This window comes from Myxozyma melibiosi (genome assembly GCF_037950935.1).
Source record: "Myxozyma melibiosi strain Phaff 52-87 chromosome Unknown BZA70scaffold_1, whole genome shotgun sequence".
NCBI classification, from domain to species: domain Eukaryota; kingdom Fungi; phylum Ascomycota; class Lipomycetes; order Lipomycetales; family Lipomycetaceae; genus Myxozyma; species Myxozyma melibiosi.
Window position 1 is genome coordinate 3846872 of NW_027042915.1, and position 14014 is coordinate 3860885.

Below are 14014 nucleotides of genomic sequence, written 5' to 3' on the forward strand. Positions count from 1 at the left end.
TTGGGTTTTTTGGCTTTTGCAGAGCGAGAGATTTGATTGAAATCGTCGGCACGCAATTGGCAAGCAAAGCCCTAGCCCGGTGGCCGCCGGTACCAGCAAGAATAAACGCTCGACAGCGCGTCGGCCGCCGTCTGTGTCGACCCGCCACCGGGAGCGGAGGACCGGGTCCGGTGGCGATAGGAGATGTTTTTGCAGTGCTGTTGCAATTGTCTAGTGATGTTAGAAATGATAGTAGTAATAGTAAGGATAGTCATCATTGAGGATCAAAGATCAAGTGATTATCTATCAGTTATAGCAGGAACAACAGCAACAACAGCACCAGCACCAGCACCAGCACCAGCAACAGGATCAGGATCAGGATCAGAATAGAATACAATCCATGTCGCGCCCGGACTTACTCAACTCAACTCCTCGACAACCGACAATGGCCAGGGCTGGCGGCGAGAACGCCATCCGACTATCTCAGCAGGGCGGAAACAAGACCACATTCTGCCAATTCCCCAGCTGTCGTTGATTTGATCCCGCCCTCCCCAACAGCATTGAGCTGGAGCAAACAGTCTACTGAGGATCATAATCAGCGTCAAAGGCCGCGCCGATATGCGCACGTAGTGCCCGGTCCTGGACAGGAACGCACCGCGAAGCAGTCGTCGCTCGCGCACTCACCCAGCCAAACCTTCAACGCCGATGCCTCGGATCAGACTCCCCGACCCACTCGCTCCTACGCTTTCGCTTTCGACTTTCGAGATGCCCGACGATTTCTAGTTTTACGTCATATTTCGTTCGGGTTATGATTTGATTTCGTATTGGATTTCCTTAATAGCATGCATGGCTTTGATCCTCCGGGCTCTCTCACATAGTCTCTTGATCCGCTGTGGCGAGCAGGATCGGGAGCGAGCAGACGCGGATTCTAGAAGACGATAACGCACGCCGGTCTGCGATGCTCAGCGCGGCCTGCGCGAGAGCAATTGCTTTCCGATAGATAACGCGTGCCGATTAAGATGAATTCGAGCAGCGAGCAGCAGGCAGCGGCAGCAGCGGCAGCATTGAGTGCAGTTTAGAGCGTTATTCGCGGGCCGCCATCATCATCGCACTAATGCCCAGTCAGGAACCGTAAATTCTAATTTTGGCTTTGCCTTTTAGCCGCGACCATCTTCGCGCTCGCCGGGTTTTGTGCTTCCGCTTGGGACCTCTTTTCCCTTCCGGCGAGAGAGAGAGCATTGATCTGGTGCTTGTGTGTGCTCTGCTCGCGCTGGCGGGGTGGCAGTAGTCGTGCTCGCTATCAGAGCTGTCGGGCTGTCGGGATCAAGGCTGATAGCAAGAGCCAGGGGAGCACTGCAGCTCGCAATCTGCCAGCAGCTGAGGAATGTCAGTAACAGACCTGATTCCTCCTCCCCTTCCTCACTCACCATTTCCAGCTCCTCCCGGATCGCTTCGCACTCCTTGCGGGCTCACCTGCCACCTGCGCACTTTATTCCCCTCCGTCCGCAGCATTGAGTAAGCGGTAGACAGGTCAGATCAGCTCTTGGCCATTCCGCGCCGCAGAAAAATAAAAATTCTTGAAAGCGGCTTTTCCGGACACCACAGAGTTTCTTTACATCCGACTAGTTACGTAATGCTCCCTATATGCTATGCTGTATAGTCTGTATATCCTGTATATTTTGTAATATGCTGTTGCATGTTGTAGTGCAGTGCAATCTAAACTGGTTTGTTGTCCGATGCTGCGTATTCAGAGCATCATCTGCGTATTATCCCATATCTTCTCGCACGAGCATTGCGTAGCCGCCGTCGTGCTGGCAACGCACAATAGCTGTCTTGTCTCGAGATCAACCGGTATCGTCACATCGCCGTCCGTCCTCGCCATCGGCTGTTACAGAAAGATACGGCGAGCGGGCAGGGTGGATATAATAATAATATTTCTGTTGTCTGGCCGTCTTGGATCTGGCTGCCACTGCCGCCTCATGTCGCTCGTCTAGGGGCGTGGATGATCTGCTGGTGGGTCTCCTGGAAGCCGTTGAGAAGCAGGAGATCGTTCTCTTGACGGAAGATAATAATTAAATATCAATAATAACAAGCAAACAGTCGAGAAGACGCGGAATAAGAAAGGGACGGGGCTCTGATCATCAGGCACCTATCCCGGCTATTCGTCGATTACCATCATCAGCGATCCTTGATCTACAAGCAGTCGCTCAGCATTCGCGTCTTGTCCGTATCTACAGTACAGCTCGAGCGGGCTTGGTTCCGTCCGCATTTGACGTTTGCCGAATAACAACGCAATGAATGGTCCGAAGCCCTGCTGCCGCTGCCGCTGCCATAGCGAGGCCATCATGAAACGAGTAGCGACGTCATCGGGGGTGTCGGCTTTTATATTCAGTTACCTGGACCTGGGTTGGGAATCGCTGTAAGGAGAGGATCGGGGGCGGGTGCGAGAAACGACGAAAACGAACCCCACAAACCACACACACGCGGTTTCGCAGTTTCGGATTTGTTGGCTATTTTCTGCTGCTGCGATTGATCTCGGCGTAAGTCGCTGTAAAGAGAACTATAGATTGCTGATAAGCCGGGCTAGAAAAGCAGAGACAGACAATTAAGGCAGACGGCAATAATACAGATTGCTTTCATTAAAGAACGACAGCGAGCGAGCGACTCTGACCCGAGGCACGCCGTTCTTGCTTATTATGCAACAGACGTCAAAACTCGAAAAATCACAGCGCGCTGCCGATTCGCAAAGTCAAAGCCAAAGTCAAAGGAGCAATGAGCCTGTGTCGAATCGATTGAGAACTCGGGAACCCTAAAGTTCGCGGGCACAAAAGACAAAAATTGCCTCTTCTAGAAACTCAAGCCGGCGGTGAGATCTGTGCTGAGGCGCGCTCTTCACGTAACCTCTGACTATCTCGCGCTGTGCGGCTAGATTCCCTCGTTCTTTTCATTCTCTATAGTTTTTGTCGCCTTCTACCTATCATTTAGCTTCGATATCGGTCTGCCTCGTCGGCTTCTCCGCCGGTTCGCTGTCCTCGCCTCTGATCTATTCCGTCGTTGATCTCGCCATCGCCCTTCGCTGTCTGTTCGTGTTTCGCAGAGTGGACAGGCAAGCAGTCGATTGCTCTTCAATTGACACCACTAACCAGCAGTCTGCGCACGCAATCGCGCGCCCGATAGCCCGTCGTGCTCTTGGACCAATCACCAGCAGACCAAATAGGATGATTGTGCTCTCTGAATAGGCCGCTCCGCGCTTGGTCCATCTATATGTCCCACAGCGCTCTCGCCACACAGACAGACTCTTGCTCTCCATTCTCACTGATCCCTAATTAGTCGCCCGCTGCCCAGGACCTGTCCATGATCCCGCGCGAGCTGTTGCCAATTCGCAATGTAATTGATCGCATCGCATCGGTTCAATAGCTTCTAATCGTACGATATATGCTCTCTATATTCACTATATAAAATAAATACTCATCCTACGATCCAATTGATTGGGTTTCTATATCGCCATACTCGCTTGCTCTACTTCCACGGCCATCCCGCTACCGACTGCTGAATAGGGTTGCAAGGCCCCATCTCTCAATCTCCGTTCACTCGATGGCCTAGCTGCCTTTCACTAAACCTTCTCTTCGCTCTCTCCCACTCGCCCTCCCCACTCTCGCGCGCTCTAAGGTTTCAACAATCCACCGGAGGGCTCCAGCTCTTTCTCGTTTTAGTTTTTTTACCGTATTCCGGTCGTCCGTTGTCCCGCTCGTGGTCTGGATGATGATCTATCACAGTCATCCTCTTCTGATTCCATATATCGGATACGAGCAACATCTACATTGTCTGCTGTTTTATTTTTTTATTCCCAGGCCTAGGGATCAGACGTGATCATCCTTGATCCTCCTCCGTATCGGCGTACCTGCTTTCAAATAACTCCTCCAGCGCCTGAGCCAGCTCAAGCACACAAATTCTAAACGTCTCTTATCCGTCTCAATCATAACCGGAGACGACTAGGATAGGACAGGAAACACGCACACAAGAGAGAGAACCCACTGTGTGTGTGGGAATGCAGCGAAGCATCTCATGTCACTAAGATAAGGGTTTGGGAACTACCCGCTATCGATACGCCCCGTCTGTCTGATAAGAACGCGCTAAAAAAAATGTCGGGCCCGCTTTTGCTCCTGATGACACACGCACACGACACAGCAGAGAAATCTTATTCTGCTGGGGGTCCCCGCCGCCAGTCAGATGGACAAGGAAAATTATAATAAAACAGTGGAGAATATCGGTATCAGCCAAGTGGACGGATAACGATAGGCGATAATGATAATGATAAAGCGAAAACCAGCGCATCCGATAATTTCTGTCACTTTTGCGGTCGCGGATGTAGAAGTGTAGCACTCGATTACCGGCCGGATCAGATCACTATCTATGACGTCGCTCAGCTATGTAGTATTCATGATCCCAGGCTGTTTACAAGTGAAAACTTCCAGAATCTCAAAATATAATAATCAATTGCTTCTGCTCGACATGATGAACCATCTAAATTAATGTCCTGTCCTCCCTCACCAGCACCGCGATCGTCAGCAGTAGCAGCAATAGTAATTGCACCACGAGCACGAGACGGACGACAAAGGTGCGGCCGGAGCACCCTCGCTCTTCGCTTACTCCCGGCGCGCTGCGCAAAATGAACACGATCAAACAGACTAGTCTGTTCGCGGCCCCTACGTCTTACCCGCATTGGCGCCAGCCAGTCTTTCATTCCATCCAATCGCTCATTCATTCGATTCGTCCGTTCATTTGCCATTCAGCCGTTTGCTCTTCATTCCCACCACCGCCCGCCTGACTCAGGCAGGAACCTGCGGAGTGCATACATGAGAAGAGTATGACGTTTGCAGCGGCAGCGGCGACAAGATGCAGAGCTAGAAGGATACAGTGCTAGCTCAGTCAGATTCGGTGGCAGAGATATGCGCTTCCTGTCTTCTATTTTCTGATTTCCATATCCGGTGCTTCATGTAATCTCCTTCGCCAGCCTCTTCGCAGACACCCTCTCACCGACCACCTGAGAAAGAGCAAGTCCAAAGCTTAAAAAGTTGTCCTACTTCCCATATGCTTTTGCATTCATAGTATGAAACAACTTCACTCGATGGCCCGTGCTTCTGTTCCTACTTCCAGTAATCGGCACTGGACAAATGGAGCATAGAGACTCGATAGCCGATTCTGCAAGTGGATGGGTAGCAGTGGCGTTTGCTGGACTTGAATGAGAAATGCTGTATTGGAGAAAGAGTGCGGGCCGGCAATGAGTTGCTAGACGACGTACGTACAATGAGCGGATCAGTAGTCGATCTCCTACTCTCTGAAAGATTCTTCTTATAGAAAATCGAGATTGAGACTGCCAACCTCTATTCCAGCAACAAGGAAGACTTCAACGTAACAATTCCATGATAGCATTCGGCATTATGAGATTGCACGCAGAGCAATTGACAGAACATGAAGAATGATGCCTGCAAGTAAGCCAACGGACATACTGCCCTCCGTACGACGGAATTAACAAAGCCGGCCTCCTGCCTGTAAGTAGGTGGGCGAGATTGAACTGCAAGGCGGCTAAGCTAAAGCTAGTTAGCTGGCGTAGCTAAAGCCAGTTAGCTGAAGCCAGGTTAGCCAGGGGGAGGGGATAGACTATCGACCGCAACAAGTAAGCGAGGACAGAACGTAAATCTGGTGCGCGTCCCGCTCTCTTGGATCCCCTCCTTCGAAAAAAACACAAAACACGTCAGCAGAGAAGCCTCGGTGGACAGACGCGGAGAGATGCTTTCTGCTGCGGATGCTAAAGATAGAGCAGTTAGTTCTTGTCCGATTGCAGCTGTTGATCTGGGAATGATTTGACAGTTTGATCGCTGTACCGCGTGTCTGGTCGTGATCTCTTCTTCCGTGTCCTTTTCCAGTCGAGAATGAAGGACCCTGATCTATCTACGCTCTTGATCCAGAATACGCTATGAACGGCGTACACTAGTCTCCCGAATAATACAAGGCCCTCCACTCTCGAGCGCTTCAACCATCGCCCATCTGGGGTGTAGGAGCGCCCCAGCCATTTCCAGTGTTATAGTTCAGTTTTCGGTTTTTCTGAATTCTTGATCTGCCGGGCACCACCAACGCTGTGAACTTAACGCTAGATGCATTACATTCCTACTTCCTTTGATTCAGCTGTCTGCTAGCTGCTTTTGGCGGCTTACGAGCTGGGTGTGGACTAAATCATGCTAGACAGTAACGAATAGTGTAATTGCGAATGCGAATGCGAATGCATGCGGCCATGCGTGCATGCGTTTAAGGATAGTTGATTTCGCATCCATGCTGCGCATAGTGAAATGAGCAGCCTGAGCTACTCAACCATCCTCTTCAACCTCAGCCGCAGGAAGAGAGCAGGAGCAGAACAGGACAGGCAGGAGCAGCACGAATTTCCCAAGCTGAAGTTTATTCCTCATTCCTTAGTCGAGCCGAGCAGTCTACTACGATCCTTCCGGGCATTTGACATCTTCACAGACTAAAGAAAGTGAGCGCAAAGAAAAAGAACTCTCAACGGCTTTGCTTGAGAGTGCGAAGAATTCGGCGCGTGCGCGAATTGGAATAGCGCAGTCAGAAATCTTTGCTATAAATCATCCTTACAAGGAGCTCGGTAACAAAAACACATCGAAGCTGTGAGCCGTTCGTACCAAGTCGAAATGCCGTCCAAATGACTAACCACCAACCCGGTCTGCCAGGTAAGTTGCTTTCCGGTGGCCAGCCAGAGCGAGCGACGGTCTTGCTTTTTTTTCTGTTGGGGGCATGGCAGGTCTGTCCGAGACAGGGTCAGGTAGGAAGCGGACAGACTCTTGTCCAAGCTCCTTGGAGGGCCCTGCACGTCCTGCTAAAATTCCTGCGCGGCAGTGTCATTTACTTGCGCTGCCTGCTATAATCTCGTATTTGTCCTCTGATTTAAGGGATTTTTAGTGCATGCCTACTGGTTTACCAAAAGGAAAAGATGACATACTGTTGCCGCATCTTCAGAGCATGAGCATGCAGGCTGTAAAAAGAAAGGTCTGCAGACAAACAGAGATCCAGAAGACTCTAATCGTTCAACTCCACCGACCAGGCGAGCCTCTTTCCAGAGGAATGGAAACTAACAGATGGCTTGCCTCCTGCAGTGTTACTTCTCCCTGTGCTCCTGGCTTTGGAGAGGGAAGACCCAGGGTAACAAGGTAAAGTGCAAACATCAAGACCGGCAGAGCTATTGACAAACTACGAGGGCGATTCAAATAGAGCGAGAAAGAGAGATCAAAACAGCAGCCTACGTATATTCTCTATTCAGACTCCTTCAACTATTTGCGATCTCAATCATTCTCATTCGATGTGTTTAGTCCCAGTAACAACGTCCAGGTTACATCATTTCCTGTGTCGAATCTCTCCTTCCTCCTCTCTCTCTCCCCCTCTGCTTCCCCCTGAAAACTTTAAAAGTATACGCCGCGCAGAATTCGCCGCGCAGAATTAACGTTTGACGTAAGTTCAATCCGCGACGCGTGCTCGACGCGTTTGGGGAACTCTAATCCGTATAGTGCTCTTTGTGTTGTTCCTCCTCTGTTATTTACTGAGGAGGAGAACGAAGAGTCCCTGGAGCTAAAGGAAGAAGTGTCTGATCCGGGAGCATGGCCCCAAGGGTCTGGTCTGACCGTACTAGTCTCTTCCTGATCTGCTGTCATATTCCCACGCTGAGGATCGTAGTGCCAGGCAAACCACAAAACTCTCAGATCTGATTATCCAACCCGGGACCGACGCGCGATGTACGCGTTGTCCTGTCGTTTTTGAACGGCTTCGTACGCATCTGGGTTGTTCAGAGCGGCTTCATCCCTCCTGTCCCGATCTGTCTAGAGCGTTCACGGGAGATTTGCATGTGTCGCGAGAAACGTATGGCAGGTGTAATTCTGTTTCGGAATTCAACTACGTAATAGATCTCGGACACATCTTGACGCGTCACGTTCGTGGTGTCTCCGCAACGAGCTACAATTATTGATCTTTCTACATGATCCGCTAAAAATGTTCCTATAAATAAATCAAGAACTCGATCTCACAACATACTTCAATACCTGCAATCAGAAACCCGTAACGACAAACATATCCCGCGTCCTAATCTCCCCCACCTATCCTAGATCTCAAGAATCCCAAAACGGCGCGACCCTGCTCCAACTCTATTACACTCTCGCTTACCTATCCCTTTTCTGTTTTCTGCAAAATCTGCAAGCGCAACCTGGTTATTAATTACATCGCATAGCAAACTCTCCTATTCGGTGTCGGAAGCTATGAGTATATGGCAGGCGGAACTGCACGCATATTTTTAGCAGCAAGGGTGGTGCTGCCTCCCTACCCCATGTCTTTGATCAGTACCCTGTCGAGATGACCTTGCATGAACGAGCTCACGAGAGCCGAATAGCCGATGCGTGAGGTTTGACGGCCGCTTGAAGAGGTCGCGTCGGTAAGGGAGCTATGAAACCAGCAGATCTGATCTGATCTGACGCTGGTTGAGTATTAGCGGGTGGCATGAAATAAATACCCTTCTTTACTATATTCTGTTCCTCCCTTACTATACTCTGCTTTGACTAGAAATAAGTGTACAAGAGACTGAATGTAAAATATAGCAGAGAAACCCGTATTTTTCGAGTTTTGCAGGCGATTTGCCAACAAGCGCTGCTGCTCTCATTTAAGTGGTTAGATCCACGAGCGGTCTTATTTTCAGATGCTTCAACTTACACCAGCAAAGCTCTACACTTGCTCAAACACCACAGTACTTGTTCAGCTGTCTACCAAATCATTTTTAAGTTTGCCCGCTATTGACTGCAGCGGTGCGTTGGCCTGCTGAATCACCCAGAACTGGGGCAGTAAATCGGTCGCTGCTACAGGTCATCTAGAAGTAGCATCACGCGTTCCTCCACCACCACTCCGCAGAACCACACCAAAGTGCTATTAATAGCTTCAGGCCCTTTCAGAGTCACTGAAGCAATAAAAACATGATCTATAATAGAGCATACACGCAAAAACACGGCTCGCGACTCAGTTCTGAAACGAGCTTATAATGGACTGCATCACAATTTTTTGCATACAGTTCGATATAGTGTAACGGTTAGCACGGTCCGCTTTCACCGGGCAAATCCGGGTTCGATTCCCGGTATCGAAGATTTCGAATTTGTATTTTTTTTTTCGTCTTTTTATTTTTTGTTTGTGCAGTTGTATTATATGGGAGAAATACTGTTTGATCAAAAAATAGTTGCAAGTAGATGTAGATGGATTGTAGTTGTTTTGTGCAGAGTCGTGGTGATTAGTGACAGTGCTGAAGTTAATAGCGAATCGGGTGTCTGAGTCAACGGACTCATTTCAGCATCAGCTTTCTGGGAACGAACGATCGTCTTGACCACAGAGCGATCAATCGTTGAAGGAATTGTCGAGTTGATGATGAGTTCGATCATGGAATTTTTGAGTATCAACTATTCTTACAGAGTAATGGAGAGCAATAATGTAACGGGATTCATATTGTAATTCTATTTGCGGAGCGGGTTGCGCCGATGCCGTAATTAGTAGTCTAAGAGCTGAGTGTAGAGCAGCATGGATGGGCAGGGGAGGAGCAGGAGAACACAGCACGAATAGGAGACAGGACGAGCATCAGATTCTGTAAGAGCAAACACAGACAAATCTGCGCTCATTTGTCTCCTTTTCAGCATCTGGCTGCTTGCTTGACCGCTCGTGCGAGTGATCGGCTGGTAGCGGTCTCCATAGGGTCGATATAGTTACAGGAGAGGCTTATTACGAACTTAGGGACAGCGACGGCAGCGGACGCCAGCACAAGGGTTCGAGAGCATGCCAATCAATACGATGGCTGGCTATGGCTCATAGCAGGTAGATATTGTCATCAACTATGCTGAATATTCATCAGCATTCACCTTCACGAGCGTACATCTACAGCTTACACCGAGAGATTCGTTCACCATGCTGTGGCTCACTAAGGGCACCTAGCCGACCGACCGACCACAGTGAGCCCGAAGCTTGCGAGCGCCACAAAACTGTATGTGTCTGCCAAAATCAGCCTGCGTAGGCCGTATCATCGCTTGAGAACTGTAGACAATGAGGACTATTGCCACCGTCGGCTGATTGACTCCAGCGATCAGAGAGCAGGAGTCGGAGAGGCAAAATTCGGGGCGCGCGTGGCCAGCGTCCTGATTCTGCAGTCGCGCGCGCGCACGCGGGCGCTCCGGAAGCTCAGAATAATATGGCTCATCACACACGCTGTTAGGCTGTAAGTAGAGTACTTTTGCACTGTTTATGCCGCATCTGCAACATCAAGCAGAACTTCAGTCACAGCTCTTCACGTGACAGCTGTGAGCCACACCAGAAAGACACAACACAAAGTCACAGCAAAGTCACTGTCCTCTCCTTGTCCGCGAGATTGAACGCTGTAGGCGGCCCGCGCCAGAGTGAGAAGCACTCAACTGAGAACTAATTTTTTTCTCTTCTCTCGTCGTCATTCCCCCTTCTACCCTCCTCCAGCATCCCTTCCTCCTCCCCTCTACCTAATCCCCGCTCTCCTTCTGCTCGAATCTCGTCTCTCTCCAGAGCCCTGCTTCTTTTTCTTTTTTGTCGACCGGTCTGTGAGAATTCGCTTTCGTTTCGAGTAGCTCTACCCCTTCTCGCCTTTTTCCACAGTCCCTCAAGTCGTCAAATTCTTCTCCGCCTTTTCTTGGGGATCAGACTATTCTCCCTATCTCGCGACTATTCGGCTGTGCTTCACTTGCGTTTGCCGGTCTCTTCTTCTCTCAGGCATTTGAACCCGATCCGTGCCTAGCCGTCTCCTCGTTCTCTTGTATCCGGACATAGTCCTCGGTTTTTTTCCTATTCAGCGCCTGCGTGCTCCGGACCTTTGTCAAACCGCGAGTTTCTGATCTCCATCGGGAACTCTTCGTGTTCTTGTCCACCTCTCGCCAGTCCGCTTCTTACCTCCATCTATCTTCTTTTTGTCCGATTGCCTAGCCAATCGCCGATTTAATCGCGTCTCATCATGTCGTCAGCTGTAACCAGCACTCCACCTTCCTATGCGCTAGCCGCCGGTGCGAAGCCATCATCCCGACGCACCTCCTCTACCACCAAGGATGAGGCAGACTCTACCGCCCTCCCTTCATCTTCTTCTACAGTTTCTCCTTCAAAAGACGATCACGCGGCCGCGCCGTCGTCGGTGGATGCCTCCGCCGATTCGCACGCTACCGAGCCATTAGTCAACGGCAAGCAATCCGATGCTGCAGACAAGACCGCCTCGGCCTCCGACGCAACTGCTTCCTCAGCTACAGCAAACGGTTCGAGCTCGGCTTCATCTTCATCTGCATCCTCCACCTCGGCCGATTCGGCATCCTCCGTCGACACCGCCGCAAACGCCGCAAAAAATGCGTCCGCGACCTCCAAGCCCAACCTCACACCCGCCCCTCCCCCAAAGGTCAACGTCTGGAAAGTCAAGGCCGACGCAGCCCCGCCAAAGACCCTCGCGATCGGCGGCGAGTCTGATCCAAGTCTTGCCGAGCTCACGGTCGCTGGCGAGAAAAAGTCGAAATCGGCTTCCACGGACCTTGATTCCAAGTCGTGGCCCGCCGGTCCTGACGATGAGGACAAGAAAGACTCTGCTTCAAAGGGCGCCAAGCGCCAAGGTACGTTGAATTCCTTATTCCTGCTGCACAGAGCTAATCCCTGTGTTTTTCCCGATGATGTGCCAGAGCTTCGTTGTGCTAACCACTTAACCCTAAATAGGAAAAGAAAAGTGGGTTCCGTACACGCCTGCTATAATTGGCCAACCGAAATCAAGTAGAAACGGAAAGCCATTCAGCTCCCGTACCAACAACAGCAATAACAACGGCGGCCGATCCGGTTCGACATCGAACGACGCAAACGCGGCCGACGACTCAAACTCCTCGCGGGGGAACAAGAACCTTGCTCGGGGAAACAAGCAAAAGAGCGCTGGCGCGGCCAACAACTCATCTGAAAAGCGACCGGCGAACAATTCATCCGGAAACGCTCCGTTTGACAAGGACAAGCAATACCACAAGAAGCATGAGAAGAAAGACGTCGCTGCTGCCAAGGACAAGGAGGAGTCCTCGACCAAGGCTGAGCGCGTTGCCAGCAAGGAAGCTGAGCCTTCTTCCAACTCTACCACCGCCTCTGCCAGCCAAGCTCAGTCTCCCGCCGCTGCTTCTGCTGCCACTGAATCTCAGCAATCACCTGAATCATCGGCTCCTGCTACCGAGCGAGCCTCGGAGTCTTCCCCCTCGGCTCCTTCGGCCGCCGGTCAGCCTTTCTACCCCCACCATAACGCCAACCAGCAGCACTTTGCTTCTGGACAGCATCAGTCGGCCAAGGGTGTCCCGGCGAACGGAAAGGCTGTTCGCCCTCAGCGATCGTTTGCCCACACTAACGGTCAGGGCATCAACCGACCACCGAGAGAGTTCTACAACGGCAACCATGCTATCAATGGACAGCAGGCCTCTTCATCTGCCCCTACTGCACCCCAAGGTCAGTACGTCAAGCCAACGCATAGCGCCAGCGGTACTCGTAACCACTCGCCGCGTGCGAGCCACGCGAACCCTCAATTCACCCAACCCCACTACGGGTACCAGCAGCAACAGCAGCATGGAAACAACAACCATCATAACGGCGGCAGCTATCAGCTCAGAAGATCATCGGCTGCCAATGTTGCTCCGTTCCAGCCGGTGGGCAGACAGTTTTATGCTCCTCAGCAAGACTATGGCGCTGCTGCCGCTGCCGCTGTCATTTTCGGCTACCCCACCTTCCCTGCTCCTGTGATGCCTGGATATCCTTATGATCCAGTCAGCATGGTCGTCCAACAAATGTATGTTACAAATCCATTTAATCTGTTTTTTCTTTTACTAATACGTGATTTAGTGAGTTCTACTTCTCTCTCGACAACCTCTTGAGGGATATGTTCTTACGACGAAATATGAACAGCAAGGGCTTGGTCCCGTTGTCTGTTCTCGCCGGGTTCAACAGATTGAAGAATCTGACCGGCGGCGATTTGAACGTCCTTGTCGAGGCCTGCAGACAAGCTCCCAATGTCGAGCTCGTCGGCCAGAAGGTCAGATCGATTCACTACTGGCAGCAGTTTGTGTTGTCGCCCGATCAGCGAACGGATGCTGGTCGCGAGGAGGAGGACGAGTCAACTCCTTCGCCTATGCATGAGTCTCCAGCTCCTGCGGCAGCGGTCGCTGCTGGATCAGAGTAATCGGTCTAAATCCTTTCGTCTAAAAATCAGCACTCTACAATTCTGTCCTCCGTTTTTTTGTCTTCTGCATCATATATCGTCTTCAAAGTTTGAGAGTGCGGGTTACTTCATCGTGTCGTCGTGGGGAGGTTTGTAGATATTGGTCATGCCTGCGTTTGTTGTTTGTTTCAATTTGTCTTTTCTCTTTTCTATCAAAAATTCATGAGGATTTGGAAGGAAAATAAGTGATACTGAGATCACTATACCTATGTCGTTATTCATCCGCATTCAAAGCACGCTGGATTTTTCCTATCCTGTTTCCTGCCAATCTCTGGCTTCTTCCCGAAGAGAGTTGGACATGAGAATCAAAGACGGATGTTTCACAAAATTTCACACACCATAGTCGCAGAGAAAAATCACTTGCTTGGTCTTTGTTATTTTTTGTTGTTCAATCTTATCTTTTTTCATCTCTTTATATCTCAATTTATTGTTATATTCGCAAAGATGTCTGTTACTTGTTCTTATTTTTTCTCTCTTCTTTTAATTTCTCGCGCTCGGACAAAAAAATGCATTCGGTTCTTTCTTATTCTCTTTTTTTTCTCACTATTTTTGTTGTCCCCCCCCTTTTTTTTGTGCCATTGCTATTACCCGCTTGATATATGCTCACATTTTGCGCCTTCTTTTTTTTATATTTCTTCTTATTCCGTATCTATATTATCTTGTTTTGAAATGAGAAAGAGGAATATCGCATCCTCTCCTTTTCTTTCATTTATAATG

At 50.1% G+C, this 14014-nt stretch overlaps 1 protein-coding gene and 1 non-coding gene across 2 annotated transcripts; both read left to right on the top strand.

Annotated features, from left to right (window-relative positions):
* Nucleotides 1-9091: 9091 nt before the first annotated feature.
* On the top strand, nt 9092-9163 carry BZA70DRAFT_t11. The gene has a single exon. It is a non-coding gene; the product is annotated as a tRNA-Glu (tRNA).
* A 1607-nt stretch (nt 9164-10770) lies between these two features.
* BZA70DRAFT_55290 (uncharacterized protein) lies at nt 10771-13435 on the top strand. Its single transcript, XM_064915204.1, has 3 exons — nt 10771-11672; nt 11773-12868; nt 12922-13435. The coding sequence occupies exons 1-3, from the start codon at nt 11036-11038 to the stop codon at nt 13256-13258; spliced, it is 2070 nt and encodes a 689-aa protein (XP_064771609.1). The 5' UTR covers nt 10771-11035; the 3' UTR covers nt 13259-13435.
* Nucleotides 13436-14014: the final 579 nt, after the last annotated feature.